The 24,422-nt window shown below is 44.4% G+C and overlaps 1 protein-coding gene across 3 annotated transcripts in view; it reads left to right on the forward strand.

The window, feature by feature from the left end:
- Bka (FCF1 rRNA-processing protein Bka) overlaps window positions 1-24,422 on the forward strand; it is a 242,981-nt gene that overhangs the window by 158,584 nt on the left and 59,975 nt on the right. For all 3 annotated transcript variants that reach the window (XM_068392027.1, XM_068392025.1, XM_068392026.1), the window contains exons 4-5: window positions 15,623-15,691; window positions 19,910-20,030. In XM_068392027.1, the coding sequence (XP_068248128.1) occupies window positions 15,623-15,691; window positions 19,910-20,030 (190 nt within the window). The remainder of the gene's footprint in view (window positions 1-15,622; window positions 15,692-19,909; window positions 20,031-24,422) is intronic.

Raw genomic sequence — 24,422 nt, forward strand, 5'->3', positions numbered from 1 at the left:
GCGTCGTCTATCCACTCCAGGCTGGAACCTAGACGTAGTCTTAAGGTTCCTTATGTCACCTAGGTTCGAACCTCTCCAGTCAGCTTCCTTCAAGGACCTTACCCTCAAGACTCTTTTCCTCGTCTGCCTTGCAACAGCTAAGAGAGTCAGTGAGGTTCATGCCTTCAGCAAGAACATTGGTTTCACGACCGAATCTGCAACATGTTCTTTTCAGCTCGGATTCCTAGCAAAGAACGAACTTCCTTCACGTCCTTGGCCTAGATCATTTGAAATACCTAGCCTCTCCAACATGGTAGGTAACGAACTAGAGAGAGTTCTTTGCCCTGTCAGAGCTCTCAAGTATTATCTTAATAGGTCTAAACCTATTCGAGGACAGTCAGAAGCCTTATGGTGTGCCATCAAGAAACCTTCGAGGCCCATGTCCAAGAATGGGGTTTCGTATTATATAAGGCTTCTGATTAGAGAAGCCCATTCTCACTTAAAGGAGGAAGACCTTGCATTGCTGAAGGTAAGGACCCACGAAGTAAGAGCCGTAGCTACTTCGATGGCCTTTAATAAAAACTGTTCTCTGCAGAGCATAATGGATGCAACCTATTGGAGGAGCAAGTCAGTGTTTGCATCATTTTATCTTAAAGATGTCCAGTCTCTTTACGAGAACTGCTACACCCTGGGACCATTCGTAGCAGCGAGTGCAGTAGTAGGTGAGGGCTCAGCCACTACATTCCCTTAATCCCATAACCTTTTTTAACCTTTCTCTTGAATGCTTGTATTGTTGTTTTTATGGTTGTTACGGTAGGCTAAGAAGCCTTCCGCATCCTTTTGATTTGGCGGGTGGTCAATTCATTCTTGAGAAGCGCCTGGGTTAGAGGTTGTGTAGAGGTCCTTTAGTAGGGGTTGCAGCCCTATATACTTTAGCACCTTTGGGTTGATTCAGCCTCCAAGAGGAACGCTGCGCTCAGTAAGGAAGACGAACTTAAAAAAGAGGCAGAGTAACGGTTCAATTCGACTTCCTTACCAGGTACTTATTATTTCATTGTTATTTGAGATAACTGTTATATGAAATATGGGATACTTAGCTATCCTTTAATCTTGTACACTGGTTTTCACCCACCCCCCTGGGTGTGAATCAGCTACATGATTATCGGGTAAGTTTAATATTGAAAAATGTTATTTTTATTAGTAAAATAAATTTTTGAATATACTTACCCGATAATCATGATTTAATTGACCCTCCCTTCCTCCCCATAGAGAACCAGTGGACCGAGGAAAAATTGAGGAGGTGTCAACAAGAAGTACTATAGTACCTGGCCACAGGTGGCGCTGGTAAGTACACCCCCTTCTAGTATTGTGATAGCTGGCGTATCCCTCCATAGAATTCTGTCGGGCAACGGAGTTGACAGCTACATGATTATCGGGTAAGTATATTCAAAAATTTATTTTACTAATAAAAATAACATTTTATGTTTTGTTTATATGCGACCTTTCCTGATAGTAGGCGGTCCTAACTTGGAACCGAAGTTAATCAACGTTGAGCCCGTTATATCGTATTTAGCCTTTAAAGAATATCGTATTTAGCCTTTAAAGAATTTAAAACTTTTTAATTTTAATGTTTTATGAAAGAATTTCTTTGATAGTCTTCGTACTGTTTTCAAAGATGAACTAACGTTTAGTTTTTTAGACTACGCAGTTGTTGACGTTCAGGACGTTCAACATGCGCTCTATCGTTACGATAGAGAGAGAGTGTATCACGGTTTCACTTTGCAGTAAGAGTAAATCAATTCTGACGTTTTGTTCATTCTTTCTTAACTTTAATGTTTTAAATTCTAAATTAAAGGAACTTTTTATTTGGAAAACCTTTCAGTTTTTTTCCTTTAGTCAAATAACATGTTTTTTTTTGACGATATATAATTGGGCTCTTCTCTTAGGTGCGAAATCAAGAGAGAAAGAGAGAGAGAGATAGAGACGGAGGGAGAGAGAGGAGAGAAAACGTTCCGTTCAAGCGGGTAACGTTGTTCTCATGTTACTCTCGTCCCTAGTCGCTGTACGGGGAAGAAGGTAAAACGTTTCTAGGGTTTTATTCTTGTCCCCAGGCTATGTGCGGTGAGAGATTGTAAACGTAGTTTATTTGAACTAGTTGTTAGTCTCTTTCCCAGCCACTGAATTTTTTATCTTTATTATGTTTTCTGTTTTTTGCTAGTATTAATGAGCTGCATTATACGACTGATTTCGCAATTACTACCTTTTAATGAGGGTAGAATTGCGTGTTTCAGGTAGAAATCAGTAAAAGTTTCGATTTCAGTGAAATAAGTGCAAAACAGAAAATCGAAGTGATAAAGTGATATGCGCAAAGTGTTACAGTGTTGCGTCCAAGGGTTCGTCTCTTCGTGCCTGTCGTTCACCTAGTCCGGGACCTCTTGCAAGCTCCCAAGCCCAGGGGAGAAGTAATGTCGAACGACTTATGGGTTCGTCAGGCCTTGATCAATGAACAGACGTTTCCCTCCGTGGTTTCGGGCGTATCTACCCAAGATCGCCCCACCCACACTAAGACGAGAGAGCCCATTTATTTCTCGTCTGCGGAAGAGGTTTCTCGTAAGAAACCATGGACCAAGGTCTCGCAGCTTATTAAGCGCAAGTCGGTCCCTTCCGCGCAAGTCCAACGGCCCAGTTGTAGCCACTGGGTCAGTTCGGACTCGCTGCAGTCTTCCGACGACTGCTCACCTCCTAAGAGAGGCAAAGCGGTACCGCATCAGGCAGTCACACCGTCTGTTGCCGCACCTGCTCCTGTAGACCCTAAGTGGTCTTTGCTGCAGACCATGCAGTCTCAGTTAACGTCATTGATGCGGGACTTTCGTGCGGAGAAGGTTGACACTGCACCAACCTCTAGCCTACAACCAACCACGGTTGTGCGTCCTGTGGACGCTGAGGCGACCTTCTGCCGCACTCCAGCTGAGAGAGTCCCGCCACCCATGCGTTCCAGTGCACCCTGCCAGCCGCATGTTGACGTTCAGTAACGCACGGAACCTTCCGTTGACGTTCGCGAGGTACAACAACAGTCTAAGTTGTTTTGTTTTGACGCGGTGCGTCAACCTCCGCATTCTAGAGTTGTTTTGACTGCTCAGTATAGACAGTCAAAGCAGTCTCGAGTGAACACTGTATGTCCTCACGCACCTGTTGTGGTTGACAGTTCAGTTGTTGACAGTTCACAGACTGTCAAGCAGTTACATGACGTTGCCTTCTGGTCTGCTACTAATGCACCAGTGAGAGACTCACTGAGGTAACCTAGCTTTTATCGGACAAGGTTCCTGTAGATGAGAAAGTGCTGTTCTCCCTCCTACTGATATTCCCTTGAGGACTCTGTCATTTGGAGAGGAGCCTTAAGCTGCTTAGCCTCCTATGGACTTTAATTAAATCATGATGATTTTTTAAGGATCTTCGTCCGGATCTTGTAACTGCTGCTCCTCGTTCGCCTAAACGTCAGAACTTACACTAGGCCTAGCTACTTCGAAGCCGTGTTTTTTAAGCTAGTGCTCTCTCGCTCTCCTAGAGAGCGTTACGTTGGCTAGGCGACTGGTTTTTGCACCAGGAGGAGTTTTAGGGATACAGCCTTTGTTTTCCCTTCTTTAAACTGGCTTATAGAGCGAGAGTCTGATAGGACACGAGAGAAGTTCTCGGCTTGGGAGTTCATGCCTCTGCCCAGATAGACTTCTCAATTCTGGTAGACTCGCCCTGGCGCCTAGCCAGGAGACGCTCCAAGTTGTTTACAGGTCAACTTCTCAACTTTTGTCGAGCCTTTGAAGTTTTGCTGTACTATTATGTCACACATAACAAGGCTTTCAGGGATGGTAAATGGTTCCGCCTCAGTCGCTAACCCCGTCTGTTGCCACACCTGCTCCCGTAGACCCTAAATGGGCTTTGCTGCAAGACATGCAGTCCAAGCTTGCGTCCTTGATAGAGGACTTAAATGCGGAGAAGAACCTTCTGGCCAACAACCTTCCAACCGGTTGGTTGTGCGCCCTGTTGACGCTGAGGTAACCTACTCGCGTCTGCCAGTTGAGGTGGTTCCTCCTTCTGGCCAACAACCTTCCAACCGGTCGGTTGTGCGCCCTGTTGACGCTGAGGTAACCTACTCGCGTCTGCCAGTTGAGGTGGTTCCTCCACCGATGCGACCCAGTGTGGGTTGCCAGTCGCACGTTGACGTTAAGCGACGCTCGGAGGTGGTTGTTGACGTTCAGGACGTTCAACAACCAGCAGAGGTGACTTGTTGTGACGCAGTGCGTCAACCTCAGCAACCCGGTAGGGTGTTGACTGCACAACCCAGACAGTCTAGACAGTTTCGGGTTGACGCTGTACTTCCTCGCGCACCCATGGTTGTTGACAGTTCACAGACTGTGCAGCAGTTCCATGATATTGCGTCCGGCTCCGTCACGCATCCACCAGTGCGACCGGATTCAGCGAGTCAGACGTTGCCCACTCCGTTGCCGTTTCCTCATCAGTTTCGGATGAGGAACCCTCTGATGAGGACGTTGCTGAACAAGACGATCAGCCCCCAGCCCTGCTATCCATCCAGAAGATGCTGAAGAAGGAACGCTGCCCTGTCAGGCTGTGGATAAGTCTGGTAAGGACACTGTCATCCGTGGATCAATTTGTGTCACTAGGAAGACTACACCTCCGTCCTCTTCTATACCATCTAGCTTTTCACTGGAAAAAGGACAAGACGCTAGAAGCGGTCTCGATCCCGGTTTCCGGAAAGATAAGTCTTGTCTGACTTGGTGAAAGGACTATATCAACCTTAGAGAGGGTCTTCCCCTGACTGTTCAGACTCCCAACCACGTTCTCTTCTCGGACGCATCGGACGTAGGCTGGGGTGCGACATTAGACGGTCGGGAATGCTCGGGATTATGGAACTCGAGTCAAAGGACAATGCATTTCAACTGCAAGGAGCTACTGGCAGTACGTCTGACCTGGAAAAGCTTCAGGTCTCTCCTTCAAGGCAAAGTGGTGGAGGTGAACTCGGACAACACCACGGCTTTGGCGTACATCTCCAAGCAAGGAGGGACCTACTCTCTGACATTGTACGAGATCGCAAGGGACCTCTTCACCTGGTCAAAAGGTCTAGACATATCACTAGTAACGAGGTTCATCCAAGGCAACTTGAATGTCATGGCAGATTGTCTCAGTCGGAAGGGACAAATAATTCCAACAGAATGGACCCTCCACAAGGATGTATGCAAGAGACTTTGGGCCACCTGGGGCCAGCCAACCATAGATCTCTTTGCAACCTCGATGACCAAGAGGCTCCCAATATTTTGCTCACCAATCCCGGACCCAGCAGCAGTTCATATAGATGCCTTTCTACTAGATTGGTCACATCTAGATCTATATGCATTCCCTCCATTCAAGATTGTCAACAAGGTACTGCAGAAGTTCGCCTCTCACGAAGGGACAAGGTTGACGCTAGTTGCTTCCCTCTGGCCCGCGATAGAATGGTTCACCGAGGTACTTCGATGGCTAGTAGACGTTCCCAGAACACTTCCCCTAAGGGTGGACCTTCTGCGTCAGCCACGCGTAAAGAAGGTACACCAAGGCCTCCACGCTCTTCGTCTGACTGCCTTCAGACTATCGAAAGACTCTCGAGAGCTAGAGGCTTTTCGAAGGCGGCAGCCAGAGCGATTGCTAGAGCAAGGAGAACATCCACCCTTAGAGTCTACCAATCGAAGTGGGAAATCTTCCGAGACTGGTGCAAGTCAGTATCCGTATCCTCGACCAGTACCTCTGTAACTCAAATAGCTGACTTCCTCTTATATCTGAGGAAAGAACGATCTCTTTCAGCTCCCACTATCAAGGGTTACAGAAGCATGTTGGCATCAGTCTTCCGTCACAGAGGCTTAGATCTTTCCAACAATAAAGATCTACAGGACCTCCTTAAGTCTTTTGAGACCACGAAGGAGCGTCGTTTGGTTACACCTGGTTGGAATTTAGACGTGGTACTAAGATTCCTTATGTCAGACAGGTTCGAACCGCTACAATCAGCCTCCCTGAAAGATCTCACCTTAAAGACTCTTTTCCTGGTATGCTTAGCCACAGCTAAAAGAGTCAGTGAGATTCATGCCTTCAGCAAGAACATCGGATTCTCATCCGAAACGGCTACATGTTCTACAACTTGGTTTTCTAGCCAAACACGAGCTGCCTTCTCGGCCTTGGCCAATATCGTTAGATATTCCAAACTTATCGTATGGTTGGAAATGAACTAGAAAGAGTCTTATGTCCTGTAAGAGCTCTTAAGTTCTATTTAAAAACCTTTACGAGGCCCGTCTGAAGCTTTATGGTGTTCAGTTAAGAAACCATCTTTGCCTATGTCAAAGAATGCTTTATCCTATTTTATCAGACTGTTAATACGAGAAGCTCATTCCCATCTGAATGAGGAAGACCAAGCTTTGCTGAAGGTAAGGACACACGAAGTTAGAGCTGTCGCAACTTCAGTGGCCTTTAAACAAAATAGATCTCTACAAAGTAGAATCGACGCAACCTATTGGAAAAGCAAGTCAGTGTTCGCGTCTTTTTATCTTAAGAATGTCCAGTCTCTTTACGAGAACTGCTACACTCTGGGACCATTCGTAGCAACGAGTGCAGTAGTGGGTGAGGGCTCAACCACTACAATTCCCTAATTCCATAACCTTTTTAATCTTTCTCTTGAAATGTTTTATTATTGTTTTTGGGTTGTCCGGAAGGCTAAGAAGCCTTTCGCATCCTACTTGATTTGGCGGGTGGTCAAAGTCATTTCTTGAGAAGCGCCTAGATTAGAGGTTTTGATGAGGTCCTGTTGTATGGGTTGCAACCCTTGATACTTCAGATCCTAGGGGTCGCTCAGCATCCTAAGAGGATCGCGAGGCTCCGTAAGGAAGACGTACTTAAAAAGGCAGAGTAATTGTTCAAGTCGACTTCCTTACCAGGTACTTATTTATTTTATGTTTGTTATTTTGAATAACTGCTAAAATGAAATACAAAATACTTAGCTCATAATAATGTAAACAAGTAATGCTGGTCTCTACCCACCCCCCTGGGTGTGAATCAGCTTATATAATCACCGGCTAAGTTTAATATTGAAAAATGTTATTTTTATTAATAAAATAAATTTTTGAATATACTTACCCGGTGATTATATATTAAAGGACCCTCCCTTCCTCCCCAATAGAGACCCAGTGGACCGAGGAGAAAATTGGTTCTGTGTTTACATTGAGTACTGAGTACCTGCTCGACAGATGGCGCTGTGATGTACACCCCCTACCTGCATAGCGATCGCTGGCGTATTTTGAACGTAGAGTTTTCTGTCGAGCAACAGAGTTGCAGCTTATATAATCACCGGGTAAGTATATTCAAAAATTTATTTTATTAATAAAAATAACATTTTTCCTACATCAAAATCCGTTTTGTTTCCATTTTATCGTATATTTTGTTTCTCAATTGTTCCATAACTGGAATACAAACCACACTATTTAATAGGGGTATTACTTTCGGCGTAGCTGAAATGACGAGCCATTAATTTTTAACGAGGGTTAACTACCCACACCACTAGTTAGTGGGGGGTAGGGAGGGTAGCTTGCTACCGCTCCCCCTCACACACCTGTGATTGAGCTCACTTTGCTTTCGATTTGGATGGTGAACGGTCGTTGCTGTTCTTCATCCTCGCCGACAATTGGCAGCTATTAACGTCATTTTGTTTTCTCTTTTTTCTTAGACTGAGTATGTGTGAAGTTGACTTCTGCGACCATGTGCACCTGCCCTGGACTCTTCGACCGCCCCTTTGGAACATTTATGTTGGCGGTCGAGACTGATCCTCACGCCCTTTGTCCTTCTTGCAGAGGTCAATGGTGTGATAGTATTAACAAGTGTAGTGAGTGTAAGGAGTGGTCTTCCTACCAGTGGGAGAAGCGGAAGAAGTCCAAGCGGGATATTTCTCCTTCGAAGGGAGGAAAACTGAAGGCCTCTTCTTCCGTCGCCCAAACCTCCTCCGAAGCTCTTACTCGGTTGGTCTCTTTCGAGAGACCGTCGAGTAGTAGCGTAGACCAATTTATTTCTGACCAACCTCGTGTCTCGAGAGATGAGGTTACTTCCCCTAGCGAAACAGCACCACCTTTCCCTCCGGGTGAGGCCTTGTCACTAACATCCGTATTTCAGATTTGGTCCTCCTTGGGGCTCACGGGTTCGCCCTCCAAGGAGGCACTGGTTGAGTTCATCCGCATGGGTGCTTCTGTCAAGCAATCGTCGTCGCCGTCAGAGGTAGATCCCCTGACTATTGTCGACGTTGTTGTGTCAGAGGTGTCTCATGCGACATCACCCATCTCCTCTGCCACTCCAAACTCTACAACTGTAGCTGCCGACTTAGTTTCCCCCGTTCCTGACCATCCTCCGAAGGGGAAACTAAGTTCATCATTGGTCTCTCCTGCTAGTGTTTCTTTCCCTCGGGGGAGTTCACTTACAGAGACTCCTCTTCGGAGGACTGCTGACGGTCAGCTTGCTGATCCAACGGCCCCCAGAGGGCGCATCTGTCGGAAGGCTTGCCTTCCTCTTCGCCTTAGAGGCCTTCCTTCACCTGCGGTGAGGAGGCGCCTCTTTGGTTCAACGTCTTCAATGCAGTCCCCCGCAGAGGATCCTCTAGACCTTCAATCATCCATCACTGCACCTGCAACCAGTCTTGTGACTTCGGTCCTGGACTTCTCTGCAGATCGTTCGCGATTTTCTTCGGTGGATGGTCCTTTTAAAGGACACGTCGACCATCCATCCAACCGATCTGCCAACATTCCATCGCTGTTCCTGTATGAGCCTAATAAAGCTCCTCCAAACTTGCGCGCCATCACTCTCGCCCTGGGCACCATCCGCCTACGCGCCCTGACCAGCGCTCACCAGCAGCTCGTCAAACAACAACGCTTCGGCGTACCACTCATCCTGCTCGCCCTCACAGAAGGCAGCAGCCTCACGTGCTTGCGCTAACATGCGCACACGCACCCACAATCACCTGCGCACCCTGCGCAAACACGCCCAGGGTCGCCCACGCGCCAGCACACACCAGCGCACTTGCGCTCTCCTGCGCGCCAATGATCTCCTGCGCGCCAGCGCTCTCCTGCACCTATGCGTCCTGCACAGACGCTCCCACAATCTCCTACGCGCCAGCGCCCACCTTCGCGTCAGCACTCTCCTGTGCGCCAATTCTCCTGCGTGCCAACGTTCTTCTGCGCACCAGTGCTCTCCTGTGTGCCATCTTGCGCGCCAGCAAAAACCTGCGCACCATCACTCCTGCGCACAAGTTCGTAGGTGAGGCGACAACCATGTTGCCGCCCTCACCTGCGCGCCAGCGCTCGCCAGACCATGTGCGCTCACCTGCACGCACTTAGATGCGCGCGCCCTCTCTCTCCTACGGATGCACGGCAACACTCTCCCGCACGCTCATCATGATTCTCCTGCGCGCCTGTGCACGCGCAAATATTCTCCTGTGTGCGCTCGCCAACATTCTCCCGCGCTCGAGCACAAATATTCTCCCTCGCGCGAGCACCGTTATTCTCCCTCTCGCGAGCGCCAATATTCTTCCGCGCGCGAGCATGCGCACCAACAGGCATGTCATCCGGCAAGGTCGCCATCGCCTCATTCCCCTCCCCGCAAGTGCATACCATCGCGCATTGTGGGAGAAGGGAAACAATTTCATGCAGAGGGGTTCAGGATCCCTAAGCTACCTTCTAAGGCGAACCCACCTATTCCAGTAACTCCTCCCAGGGAATCTTCGGTCCCTTTCCCTTCAGGGGATCTGTCTGACAGTGCGTCTGTCAGCCAGCAGCCCTGATTCAATGCCTTAATCAGAGCCATAACCCAGGCTTTCAAGCCTGTTCTGTCTGATCGCTCATCAGAGCGACCTATAGCTCTAGATCTAAGGCATGGAGCCATGGCTTTCTCTACCCCTTTGAAGAGAGGAAAAAAAGAGTTTCGGACGCGGTCACTTCCCCGAGGGTGAAGCTGACTCCATGCAGACCATTGAGCAAATTCCTCCTGTTTCTCAGACAAACTCTCCATCCTTGTCGGACGAAGATCTCCTGTCACCTAGGGAACCACACGAAGAGAGACTCTCCCCCATCGCACCAATGGAGGAAATCTCTCTTCACGCCGAGAGTTCCTCGCAGTCTGAGAACAGAAGGGACATGTCACACACATCGATGTTGGAGTTTTACCTCCTTCCCCGGAAGTAACCCAAAGACTCCAAAACCATGCCGAAGTCCTCCACCAGGGCTAGAATGGCGCCAGCCAGCTACTCAGGGAATGGCCGCGACTCTTCCCAAGAAGAGCCTTTGGGGATAGAAGGAGACTTTGCTGCAAGTCCTACAACAGGAGGAGACCAGCAGGAGTCAGAACATGCATTCTATCAAGTTCTGATTAATGAGGGTTCTCAACGGGTTTACCAACCCAGAGATCCTTCCTCGAGAGGGCAAAGACACGGTCCTAGACCGCGTCTTTGGTACTCGAAAACCCTCAAAGACCAGTGCAGCAATGCCCTGGTCTCAAGGGGTTAAGAGTACCAGGGACAAGATCGCCCAGCAGCTCTCCGAGTTTGCCTCCACCAACCGTTCCAGTTCCATGAACAAGCTCCTCCCACCTCCTCGCCTACAGCAGAGGAGGTACTTCGAGATCCTGGAGGAGCCCAGTTCAGCTCTTCCTCTTCACCACTCGCTGGTAGAGCTAACCAGGGGAATCCCTCTTGAGAGAGACTCCAACTGGCTGGTCTCATTCTCGGCAGCCGAGATCCTTAACCAGGGGAAGGTCACGAAATATTCTATGCAAGCTACTTCGTGGCTTGATATCTGGTTAGGGACCTTAGGTTTCCTGATACCATCCGAGGATTTCTCCAAGGAACGTACCAGTAAAGCTATGGAAACCTTCCTACTCTCAGGTACTCGCACGATCGAGTTTCTTGCCCACCAAGTTTCGAACTTGTGGGCAAATACCATCTTAAAACGTTGAGATGCAGTAGCTGAGAGGTTCCACCAGAAGGTCCCTAGCGTCGAGATCAATAGGCTTAGACATTCCTCCGTAGAGGGTCCCATCTGTTTGAGCCTAAGGATGTGGAACATGCTGCTGAGAGGTGGAGGAAGTCTCATCAAGACTCCCTCCTCCATAGGGCTTTAACATCTAAGCCCTATAAACCTCCAGCACCACAGCAGTCCCGTCCAACCAAGACCACAACGACGACAAAAACTGCAGCGAAGACAACGGTGTCTAAGCCCTTTCTTGTCAAAGACAGGAAAGGCAAAAAGTTCTCCAGGGGAGGGAAAAATCCTAGAGGTAGCAGCCGAGGCCGCAGTCTCCCTGCATTTCCACCAGTGGGGGGGATGCCTACAAAGTCGCGCAAACAGGTGGAAGCAACTTGGGGCCGATTCCTGGACAATCTCCATGATCAGTCTAGGATATCGCGTCCTGTTCATAACATCTATACCTCCCCTGACTAGGAATCCAGTGTCATTGAACTCCCTTGTCATGGGATTGGCAAGGAGGCAAGCCCTTTGGGCAGAAGTCCAGACCCTGTTGAAGAAGGGCGCTCTCCAAGAGGTCCTCGACGGATCCCCAGGCTTCTTCAGTTGACTCTTTCTTGTAAAGAAGTCGTCTGGAGGCTGGAGACCAGTCATCGACCTCTCAGCTCTGAACAAGTTTGTCAAACAAACTCCGTTCAGCATGGAGACGACAGACACGGTCAGACTAGCAGTAAGACCGCAAGACTTCATGTGCACACTGGACCTAAAGGACGCGTACTTCCAGATCCCAGTCCATCCGTCTTCAAGGAAGTACTTAAGATTCAGCCTAGACAATAGAATATACCAGTTCAAGGTATTGTGCTTCGGTCTTTCCACAGCACCACAAGTCTTCACCAGAGTGTTCACCCTAGTGTCATCTTGGGCACACAGGATTGGCATCCGTCTCCTCCGTTATCTGGACGACTGGCTAATACTATCAGACTCGGTGTCAACCCTTCTTCAACACCGAGACAAACTTCTGAGACTTTGCCAGGATCTGGGGATCATGGTAAATCTCGAGAAGTTCTCTCTGCTTCCCACTCAAAGACTGGTACTGTATACTTAGGCATGATTGTAGACACCAATATCCACAAAGCCTTCCCATCAGACGACAGGATAGCAAGGCTGAGAAAGGTTGCAAGACCTTTTCTCAGATGAGAAGAACTTCCAGACCAATTGTGGCTACGTCTCCTCGGTCACCTTTCATCGCTGGCCCGTCTAGTTCCCAATGGTCGCCTCAGGATGAGATCCTTCCAGTGGTGACTCAAGTCCCGGTGGAATCATGCACATGACTCCCCGGACATATAGACCCCCCTGGGATCTGCGGAACTGACAGACCTCCAGTGGTGGGTGACAGACGAGAATCTACGAAAGGGAGTGAACCTTCTCGTCCTCCCCCCGGATTTGATGCTGTTTTCAGGCGCTTCAAAAAAAAAAAGGGGGGGGGGGCACGTGCTGTAGCACACGACCTCAGGCCTCTGGTCAGAGTCAGAAAAGTACCTCCACATAAATCTCCTAGAGATGAAGGCTGTCTTTCTGGCCCTTCAACAGTTCCAACAGTTCCTGGCAAGCCACTCTGTGGCGGTGATGAGCGACAACACCACAGTAGTGGCCTACATCAACAAACAAGGAGGTACTTTTTCACAGCAACTATCCCATCTAGCAGTAGAGATACTGAGATGGGCCGAAATCCACTCGATACCACTATTGGCACGCTTCATTCCGGGCAAAAGGAATGTGCTCGCCGACAACCTGAGCAGAGCATCTCAGATAGTGAGTACCGAGTGGTCTTTGGATCATCTAGTAGCTAACGAAGTCCTGACTTTGTGGGGTACTCCGACTGTGGACCTCTTCGCAACGGCCCTGAACTTCAGGCTCCCGCTGTATTGTTCCCCAGTCCCTGACCCCAAGGCTCTCTGGCAAGATGCTTTCCAACAACGGTGGGACAACATCGATGTTTACGCCTTTCCCCCGTTCTGTCTGATGAGAAGGGTACTCAACAAGACCAGAACATGGGTCAATCTTTCAATGACCGTCATAGCTCCGCTATGGCATCACGCAGAATGGTTCCCGGACCTTCTGCAACTCCTAACGGAGCCTCTTAGGGAACTCCCTCCATGACACAATCTACTCAAACAATCACATGCCAACATCGTTCACAAAGCCGTAGCTTCGATACGACTTCACGCCTTGAGACTATCCAGCATCTCCTCTCTGAGAGAGGATTTTCGCAACAAGTTGCGATTAGGATGTCTGGACACCTGCGAAAATCATCAGCAGCAGTCTACCAGGCAAAGTGGAAAGTCTTCTGTGGTTGGTGTCGTGGAAGGGGTATCTCTCCACTCGATGCCACTATTCCAGCAATAGCGGAGTTCCTTGTGTATTTGCGTGAAGAAGTCTACTTATCAGTCTCAGCAGTGAAAGGCTATCGCTCAGCCTTAAGCCTTGCCTTCAGACTGAAAGGAATGGACATTTCTTCATCACTAGAACTTTCTCTACTCATACGAAGTTATGAACTTACCTGCCCCCAGTCAAAAGTGAGACCTCCCCCATGGAACGTGGTTCGAGTTCTCAGGTCTCTTAAGAGACCTCCCTACGAACCATTACGCCAGGCAACAGATCGCCACCTGACTTGGAAGACGGTGTTCCTGCTAGCTTTGGCCTCGGCCAAGCGAGTCAGCGAACTTCATGGTCTCTCATACGACATCACCCATTCAAGGGGGTGGGGAGAGGTAACATTCAGCTTCGTCCCTGAGTTTATTGTTAAGACTCAGAACCTGGGAGTAGCGGATCCTCAATTTGACTCCTCCTGGATTTCTAGTCTCCATACTGTAACAGATGACCCAGACCCTCTCTTACTATGCCCAGTAAGGAGTTTGAGGCTGTACCTCAAGAGAACAACCGCAGCCCATCCTCGTGTGCCTGCACTATTCGTCAGCACAGGAAGGACCAAGAGGAGGGTCACCAAGAACACCATCTCAGCATGGATTCGCAGGGTCATTGATCTTGCACTGAATCCAGACCCTCCTCCTTCATGTCGCCCCAGAGCACATGATGTCAGGGGCATAGCTACGTTCCTGGCCTTCAAAAGAAACTACTCAGTGACACAGGTTCTTTAAGCTGGGGTGTGGAAACATCAAAACACGTTCACATTCCACTACCTGCAAGACGTGACCCACAGGAGACTCTATACGTTTTCTCTCGGTCCTGTGGTGGCTGCACAACAGCTGGTTTAAAACCTAAAGCTCCTTATTGAACAAGTAGCAGAAGGTTGAGGGCATTGTTACCCAGTTTTAGTCTGCATGAATGAAAAGGTTTGACTGGCCCTTATTCTTTTCTTCATTCCCCCCTCTCTTGTGGAAAGCAGCATCCTGGGTTCTCTGCATAGCTGACCTCAAACCACTGCAGGTAAACCATGCTACCTTGTGTACCTAGTATTAAGATTAATACTGTCACGTCCCCATACCCTGACGAGATGGTATTGGGAAAGTCCTAGTGCACAGTTTTTTCATCTAACTTTCTAGGACGAGTCACACTTCTACATACCTTCACACAGCTTACGTAGGCCGTGAACCTTGCAAGGTTTTAGTGAGGCGCAAGGACTCCGTATTCATTGAGTACTAACACACTCAGATAAGGAGCCCCCGGGTAAAGCCAAAAAGCCAAATTGGCTGGGACGTCCACCCTTCCTAATGGGTGAGTCACCCATATTAAATAGCGTGGTTTGTATTCCAGTTACGGAACAAATGACAAATTCGTAGATAATTTGTATTCTTCCTAACTATACAAACCTTAGCAAGCAAACTTACCCGCAAGCAAAGTGACTAAATCACAGGTGTGTGAACAGGAGTGGTAGCAAGCTAACCCCCCCCTCCACCCCCACCCCTGCTAACTAGCGGTATGGGTAGTAAATCCTCATTAAAAATTAATGGCTCGTCATTTCAGCTCCGCCAAAAGTATAACCCCTAATAAATAGCTAAGGTTTGTATAGTTAAGAAAAATACAAATTATCTACGAATTTGTCATACTTTTCATGTTACAGTATAGTGCATCTCCTTTCCCATGTTATTTGCAATTCTAAATTTTTTCCAACACTTCTGTTCCCATCTCTTCCTTTATAAAATTACCATGTAATGTATTTTTATTAAATCTTCAGTGACTGATTATCTGACTGATGTTTAGGAATCTTGTTATATCTAATGGTCCTGAAGTTTTCCTATTTGGCTATATAACTTTAGCGTTATATTTGTCTACTTTTGATTCTTTTATCTCTCTGATATTCTTTAGTTTAGGCATCCTTAATTGTTAGTTTCCTAGAGTGCTGCATTCATCTTTTCAGTTATCTTTTGAAATACTTACCGTATACTTTGATTTAGTGATCTTATCTGCTGGTCTTATTCACTTAGCCATTCCAAATGTTTTCATTCGATTCCCTCTGCTGCTTTAGTCTGATTCCAATCCTTACACGTCTTCCTCTTTGACTCATTATTTTGTTCTCCCATAGACACCTCTGCCCTCTTTCTAACCTGTGATTTTGTTATATATTGTAAATTACTTGATACCTCATTTTACAGGAAGGAAAAAGACAGAGAGGTTAAGAAAGTGAAGAAAGTAGATCGCCACGAACGAAAAATTGTCGAAGCGTAAGTAGTTTCTAGAAGATACCTTATATATGTTTTCATTTGAGAATTAAACTTTGATACTGAAACTTTAACTGATTTTTTAAGAGGGATCAATGAGAAATATAGTTGAGTAATTTTAATCTGTCATAGCTAAAGCTTTCACTATGAATTAAGCCCATTACTTTATGTAAATCATGCATGAATGAGATGCCAAGAGCATGTTTATTGTAAAACCATGTCCCTTTTGGTGTACTACAATAATTTTTAGTTTTGACTTGACCTTGCATTCAATGGCCTTCTAAATGTTCCCAGTTCTTTGTAGGAAAAAAAAGAGAAATTGAAGACTTGTGTAAACATGCTATCTTACCAGACATGCTTTCTAGAATCTTGTGACTTAACTTGTCTAATGTCCCTTATTTTTATCTTGCATAAGATAACAGAATCTTTCAATTCAGATGGGAGCAACTCTAAAATTTATCTATTTTCATAGAAAAACCATCTGCTTAGCAATATCTTGTCTTTGGATACTAGTGAGGTGTTGTTGAGTGCATATTGTCTAGGTTTATACTCATCTAAAGAAAATTTCTTTCAGTTTTCATGGTTTTCATGATTCATTGTGTCTTATGCTGTGAACTTGTAAGTTCGGATGGCTGGTATAATCAATGCAAAAGGTGTATATATAAAAGTTCAAGTGGCATCTACTTGTACACATCTGACAAAAGTTTATTTTTATTCTGAATGGTGCATCTCATGAATAATTTCCTTTTACTCTCATCAATGGTTTTACCTTTTCAAAAAATGAAGTAGAAATGGTATAATCTTTTTATATGTTACATGTTTTTTAGTGTTACGGAGAAAAACTAAGAATAACCAGACTTGCAATTCACCATTGTTGTTGTATCCAAGTTTAGGGTATGTCTTGTATTCACAGTTGTCATCATTATACCTATGGTTTAATTAAGTAAGAAGTCCAAAAAGAGTTTATCAATAGCTAAGAAACTTGAAATTGTTGCCTTGTTTGAAGCTGTAACAACCATTCTTTGGAGGTTGCAAACTGTGTCTGATATGAATTTGAAGTTGTAATGGAAGCTAGGCTATTTCTGGTAAATCATCAGTCTGGAGAAAATACCTTAGAAGAAGTTTAACTGTTGTAACTTTTATTCTGTGCATGATTAGTACAAGCACCAGAGGTTTATAGGTCTAACCATTAAGGGGATGATATTGAAGGTTGTAGTGTGGGAGTCGCATGGGTTTGTTACCAGTTATGATGGTTTGCTTAGTAGCTGCACTTGGCATAACATTGCCAGTAGGAGGATGATTGGGGTAAATATCATTGGTGATGTTATGAGTTTGTCACTTGAAATGGAGTTGCTAAAATACTTGATGTGAGAGGCCAACCAGCTTGGCTTTTGAATTTTTAATGTGGCTGAGATTTTAGAATGTCCTTAATAACTCCAGGGCCAGGAAGTTTTAGTGTTCTGCATCTGACCTTAAATTGATTAGGGGCCAGGATTCCAGAATGCTAATACTGTTTGCTTTTACAAAATCAAGCCCATGGTTGTTGGAGGTACAAATCAGGCCCATGGCTTTTGGGCTTTAGATCCATTCTTAAGGAATTTCCTGTTAGCTGTCACCAGGGCATGGTTCACACTCGAAATTAACAGAGAGAGGTTTCACGTTTGTTTCTATACTTATACAAACCTTTTGTTCTTGAAAATAGGGCATGTTTTCAGCAGAGTTGGAACGGCTGTTGAATTCGTAATGATAGCTGGTGAGTGCAAGTGAGGAGTCCCATCCACTTTCCTATCAAATACACTTGACTTTTGTCTTCAGCCACAACAAGTACTGACACACTGTAGTGTTCTATTCAAGGCTGTTTAATCTTTTTTCTCATAATTCTCAGTTTGAATGATGGATTGTTGGCTTTGGGTTGATCGCAGAAGCAAAGCAGTAATTCCTTAAATGCTTGGTGTCTGGTAGATGCTGCAATTGGTTTGTGACTGAATCAGCTGTAGGTACACAATATCAATGCTCATCTTATGGAGGCCATGATTGTTTGGAATCATCCCTGTGTGCTTATTAAAGCTCATGGCTTTCCGTTCATTTGCAGGCATATTTTTAGAGGAGGGAAAGGAAGGCTAAGTGTTCTCTGGTGTCATTCTTGGCAATGCCCCAGACTATCACAAGTAGACTTATAGCACTTTTACTTTTGTCATAGAGTTGGCCAATCACTGAAGCCTTTGGGTATGCACCTATGGCTTTGTCCCCAGGATTATGCATCAGGAGCAGGGAGAATTGTTATCTATATCGGCAAGATTTTCAGGATTTGTTGGAGTGTGGGGGAACCCCATTGATAACTAAACACCAGCATACACTGGAGCCCCTCCTGTAACTGTGCATATTGCCGTAGAAGAGTTTGCCCTTAGAAAATCTTAGTAGCTAAGGCTACATTGCCACTGTTGTCCCTAGTGCCAGGGATTCTAGTGGTAATCCTGTTGAGAGCAGAAATGATCTTAGAGCCAATGAACTTCAATGGTGATTCTCACAGTGTGTCTGAAGGCAAAGAAGGCTCCCATCCCTGTAAAGGTTCCGGTGGTGAAGTTATAGAAAAGGCGTAAAAAGGCTCCGGTGTCAGTGAAACCTATGTGTGTTGTACAGGTGCCCATCACACTTGTGCTTATTACAAATGAGTGGCTGATGGGAGGTTCCTTGAGACATATCCATCTCTCTTGAATGGGATAAGGGAGATTTGGCATAATCCTGGGAAAAAAAGAGTTCTAAGGGGACTTCTTACCCTCCAGAAAATGAGTCTCCCTATTTTAAGGGATGGAAAGTTTATAAAGTATATGTATAGGAACAATTAACAAATTTTAGTAGTAATCTATATTTTTCCTAGTCATAAAAACCTAAATCCTTCAAAGTTTAACTTCCCACATTAACCATCCCTCTCAGTCCTCATTAATGATTTATATATATGTACTAACTCAGTTGTACTGTATACAGTTTTGTATATCTAGGAAAATTACAAATTACAGTACTTTAATTTTTTTTTTCTATTTAGAAAACTATCAGCTCATCTAGAAGTGAGTAGAGTCCTGGAATTTGTAAAGTCTGCTATATTTTCCAGTTGTAAATTAGAGGATTTTGGAGAAGTGAAAGGCATCTAGGAAAGGCAAGCTATTCATAGCAAACTATTTCACGAGTGATAAGTTTTCTTGTAGTTCTTTGTTTATTTTGAATGCTTATTGTTCTTTATTCAGAATTGTTCACAATGGTGATTGTAGGGAGTAAACATTTCTCATTTGGAGTGTCAGTCTTCAAATAAAGTAGATATTGTTTAACTTTTCAGGTAATGTCTGTAGGAGGCTCATGGTGTATGTGTCCTATAACTATACTTCTAGTGTACTTGTAAATACACCCAAGCTGTTCATTTATTTAGATTATAAGCTTAACCAGTTTTGCAATGATGGCTCAGTTTGTAAACCAGCTAATTGGCATAGTGCTGAATAGAGAAATTGAGATTAAAAGTAGATAGAGATTTTTTTTTTTAGAAAGAAGGACTCCTATACTACTACCCCTAAAGAGTTATTGGGTCCTTTGACTTGCCAGATAGTACTACTTATGATCCCTCACTGGTTACAGCTCATTTTCCTTTGCCTACACATACACCTAATAGTCTGGCCTATTCTTTATACATACATTCCCTTTCCTCATGTGCGTGACAACGCTTAATAGGACCATAAAATTCTTCTTCACTGAGGGTTAACTACTGAATTGTAATTGTTCATTGGCTACTTTCCACTTGGTAAGAGTAGAAGAGACTTTAGCTATGGTAAACAGCTCTTCTAGGAGGATACTACAAAATCAAACAATTGTTCTCTAGTCTTGGGTAGTGGCATGGCCTCTGTACCATGATCTTCCACTTTTATTTCCTTTCATCACTAGGGTATTTTCCCTGTTGGAGCCTTTGGCCATATAGCATCCTGCTTTTCCAACTTGGTTTGTAGCCTGGCTGATGATAATGATAATAATAATAATAATAATAATAATAATGATAATAATACTCTTCAATACACCTTCAAAGTATTAATTTATCAATTATGTCAACTCTTCTCAGATTTTGTATCTTCGTAATGCTTTGTATGAATGCATAAGTTATAAAATATTTAGATTTTAGAATATACATGTACCAAATGAAAGATCTTTGCATAGAATTTAATTTTCTTTTCTTCTTTACAGGTCACAAAGTTCATCAGCACTCTTTTTCCAGTATAACACTCAGCTGGGACCTCCTTACCGTATTCTTCTCGACACGAATTTCATAAACTTTTCCATTAAGAACAAAGTAGATCTAGTTTCGGTAAGGAAGCGTATTGTATGACCATATGCATGTGTATTTAAGAAACATTTCTAATTCAATTAATCTTCTCCATAATTCATTTGGTAAATGTTCTCGAAATCATACTTCTACCTGTATTAAAGGATATAGGTTTGCATAGTTGGGAAAAGTAAAAGTTACTTTAAGAAATCTGCTATTTTCTTGATAATTATAATAACGTTGCAGGTTCACTGATAAATCCAAAGAATAATAAAAGGGCATGAAGTGTATGGTTATGTAATCCTTCTTAACATGCAGAGACTGCTTCGTACTGAATTTCATATGTTCATACTGTACCTAGAGACATTTCTCTAGATTAGTTGCCTTATTCACCTTGGATATACAGTAGGGTCCCGAATTAAGCGTGTTCGAATTACACGATTCCCCTTTTCCGCGATCGCTATTTTTCAAAAATAAATTTTCTGTATCTGCGAGGCTGTTCAAAGCTCGCGAGTCAAGCACTACAAAATGTATCAAATCTATTGTCTTTTTAAGTATATTGGTAGCCCTAAATACGGTGATTTATAATAAATGTTACAAAACAATATTAACATTACATTTCATTAACATAATTTCATAATGAATAGCCTATTTAAGGATAAAATTCCACATCAACAATGAAATCAACTGTTAACTGTGTGAGTCCAGCTGACAAAATGTAAACAGAAATGTGGTTACGTTCTCGGCAATCTTTATCTTTCTCCAACCTTACGATAATTGTAATGGTAGTGTTAATGATGGTATATTAAAGCATTATTTTTGTTTAGTACAGTATATTTAAAAGCCTTATTTTTCCCTCTGGGCGTTCAAGGTTTTCACGAGTAGACTGAGTTCGTTTATCGGCAGTGAATAGCCTAAACTTCGGTAACGAGTCGTCAATATTTTGTTGTATTTTAAACAGTATACATTTGATTTGCAAACGTTGGTTTTGTAGAGTAGACGGTAAGATAAAATCTAGAGAGAGAGAGAGAGAGAGAGATTTGATGGCAGAAATCCCTCTCTCTCTCTCTCTCTCTCTCTCTCTCTCTCTCTCTCTCTCTCTCTCTCTCTCTCTCTCTCTCTCTCTCTCTCTCTCTCTCTCTCTCTCTCTCCGTAAGAAATAAAACCATAGTTCACATATGGCAACTTGAGTTTAAGAATGAAATTAACATGAATATTGTTAGTTGTGGCGATCAATTCCTCGCTTCAGGGGGTACACGAAACAAAAACACGACATTCAATTACAACAGCTGATTCTCTCTCTCTCTCTCTCTCTCTCGTTATACAATACTTACAAATAGATGAAGAAACCAAAATCGGTTTTCTTGAAGTGTCAATTAAATACAAAACGAAAAAATTATACCGTGTATACATCCATTTCAATCATAGCTTAAAATACAGTAACCGATTTCGTCCGCAAACCACTATTTTTAAATATTTAACTTAGCCGGTGAATATATAATAGCTGCAACTCTGCGGCTCGACAGAAAACACACTCAAAAACTCGCGAGCGATCGCTATGAAGGTTGCGGGTGTGCCCACCAGCGCCACTATCGGCCAGATACCACTCTTGCATGTAAACAAACCGTTCAATTCTTCTCTGTCGACGTTGACGACAAGACGTATCAATACTCGCTGTAGAACCTGGAGTTTTCTCAACATATTTGGTGAAGTACTTCATTTTGGTTTGAGCTTTCGCAGTGCAGGTGTTTTTTATCTTCATCTTAAATCTTGAACTCGTTTTTGGATAGATTTAATTTTTTGATGACAAGAGAGAGAGTATGGACTTTCTTTGACTTTTAAATGGCCGACCCTTCCCTTAGACGGAAGTGTGTTTTAGGCTTTTAGCAATTATCTTATCACGTTATAAATTAATTATAGATTTTCCTCTATATATTTTATATCTCAACCGCCTTTATTAGGCCTCTTCGATTAGCTTTCCATTTATAATAAACATCAAAATAAATTTTAATGATTTGTTTATATGCGACCTTTCCTGAGAGTAGGCGGTCCTAACTTGGAAACCGAAGTTAAACAACGTTGAGCCCTTTTCAATCGTAAATAACTTTTACAGAGCTAATGATTTAAAACTTATTAAATGAAATATTTTTAGTAAATATTTTATTATAGTTTTTTTTTCTTTGAATAGTCTTCGTACTGTTTCAAAGATGAACTAACGTTTAGTTTATTTATGCTACGCAGTTTGCGCTCTATCGTTACGATAGAGAGAGAGAGTATCACGGTTTCACTTTGCAGAAAGAGTAAATCGATTCTGACGTTTTGTTCTTTTTTCTTTCAAAGCTTAAATGTTTTAAAGACTATTTTAAAGGAACTTTTAATTGAAAAACCTTTCAGTTTTTTCCTTTGGTCAAATAACCTGTTTATTGACGAAAGGTATGTGGGCTCTTCTCTTCGGTACGAAATCAAGAGAGAGAGAGAGAGAGAGAGAGATAGAGACGGAGAGAGAGAGAGGAGAGAGAACGTTCCGATCTTTATCTCGTCCCAAGCGAGTAACGTTCTCGAGTTACTCTCGTCCCTAGTCTCTGTACGGGGAGAAAGGATAAAACGTTTTTAGTTTTTATTCTCGTCCCAAGGCACTGTACGGTGAGAGATTGAAAACGTAGTTTTGAATGAACTAGTGTTTAGTCTCTTCCCCAGCCACTGATTTTTTTATCTTAAAATATGTTTACTGTTTTTTGCTGGTATTAATGTGCTTACATTATACGACTGATTTCGCAATTACAACCTTTTGATGAGGGTAGAATTGCGTGCTTCAGGTAGAAATCAGTTTTATTCATACCTAATGTGAATTATTAAAAAATTTGATTTCAGTGAAATAAGTGCAAAACAGAAAATCGTAGTGATAAAGTGATATTGCGCAAAGTGTTATCAGTGTTGCGACCGAGGGTTCGTCTGTTCGTGCCTGTCGTTCGCCTAGTCCGGGACCTCTTGCAAGCTCCCAAGCCCAGGGGAGAAGTAATGTCGTACGACTTATGGGTTCGAGAGGCCTTGATCAGCGAACAGACGTTCCCTCTATGGTATCAGGTGTATCTTACCAAGATCACCCCTACCATAAGGCGAGAGAGACATTTTTCTCCTCGTCATCCGAAGGCTTTTCGCATAAGAAACCGTGGAACAAGGTTTCGAGGCCCTTTAAGCGAAAGTCAGTCCTTTCAGGACAGGTCCAGCGTCCTGGTTTTAACTATTAGGACAGCTCTGACCCTATGCAGTCATCGGAAGACTGCTCGCCGCCTAAACAAAAGCGTAACACAGACTCCGAGAGTCTTTTTGTAGGCAAGGTTTTGCAGTCACAGACGTTACCCTCGTCTCTTACCGCAACCATTCCCGTTGATCCTAAATGGGTTGTACGGCAAGACATGCAGAATAAGCTTGCCTCCCTTATGGAAGACTATTCTGCCGATAAGTCCGTTGAGCCTAGCCGTTTATCTCATCGAGATCCTGGCCTTCAACCACCCTAACGTTCCTTTGTGCGTCCTGTTGACGTTGGCGTAGCCAAGTCACGTCAGTCAGGTTGTTTAGAACCACACTCGATGCGGTCTCGTGTGGATTTTCAGCCACATTTGGACGTTAGGCCACTTGCTGATGCTCCTGTTGACGTTCAGGACGTTCGCCAACAATCGGAGTTGACTTGTTTTGACGCTGAGCGTCAACCTCCGCATTCTAGAGTTGTTTTGACTGCTCAGTCTAGGCGGTCAAAGCAGTCTCGAGTGGACGCTGTGCGTCCTCACGCACCTGTTGTTGTTGACAGTTCACAGACTGTCAAGCAGTTACATGACGTTGCGTCCTGGTCCGCTACTAATGCACCAGTGCGTGTGAACTCTGCTTGTAAAGCATTGCCACCACGGTAGGTCTCTCCCTTGCTTGAGACTCGGCTATTGTCGGACAAGGTTCCTTCAGATGAGGAAGTTGCTGTTCCCCCTCCTACTGATATTCCCTTGAGGACTCTGTCAGACGGAGAGGAGCCTAAAGCTGCTTAGCCCTCTATGGACTTTAAATAAATCATGCTGATTTTTAAGGATCTTTGTCCGGATCTTTTTGTAACTGCTGCTCCTCGTTCACCTAAACGTCAGAGCTTACACTAGGCCTAGCTACTTCGAAGCCGTTGTTTTATAAGCTAGTGCTCTCTCGCTCTTCTAAGAGAGCTTTACGTTTGCTAGGCGACTGGTTTATCACCAGGAGGAGTTTGGGGGAGACAGCCTTTGCTTTCCCTTCTTTTAAGCTGGCTTATAGAGCGAGAGTCTGATATGACACGAGAGAAGTTCTCGGCTTGGGAGTTCCTGCCTCTGCCCAGATAGACTTCTCAAACCTCATAGACTCTCCCTGGCGCCTGGCCATGAGACGCTCCAAGATTTTACAGGTCGACTTCAGAGCTAT

Source organism: Palaemon carinicauda, chromosome 18 (assembly GCF_036898095.1).
Source record: "Palaemon carinicauda isolate YSFRI2023 chromosome 18, ASM3689809v2, whole genome shotgun sequence".
Lineage (NCBI taxonomy): Eukaryota > Metazoa > Arthropoda > Malacostraca > Decapoda > Palaemonidae > Palaemon > Palaemon carinicauda.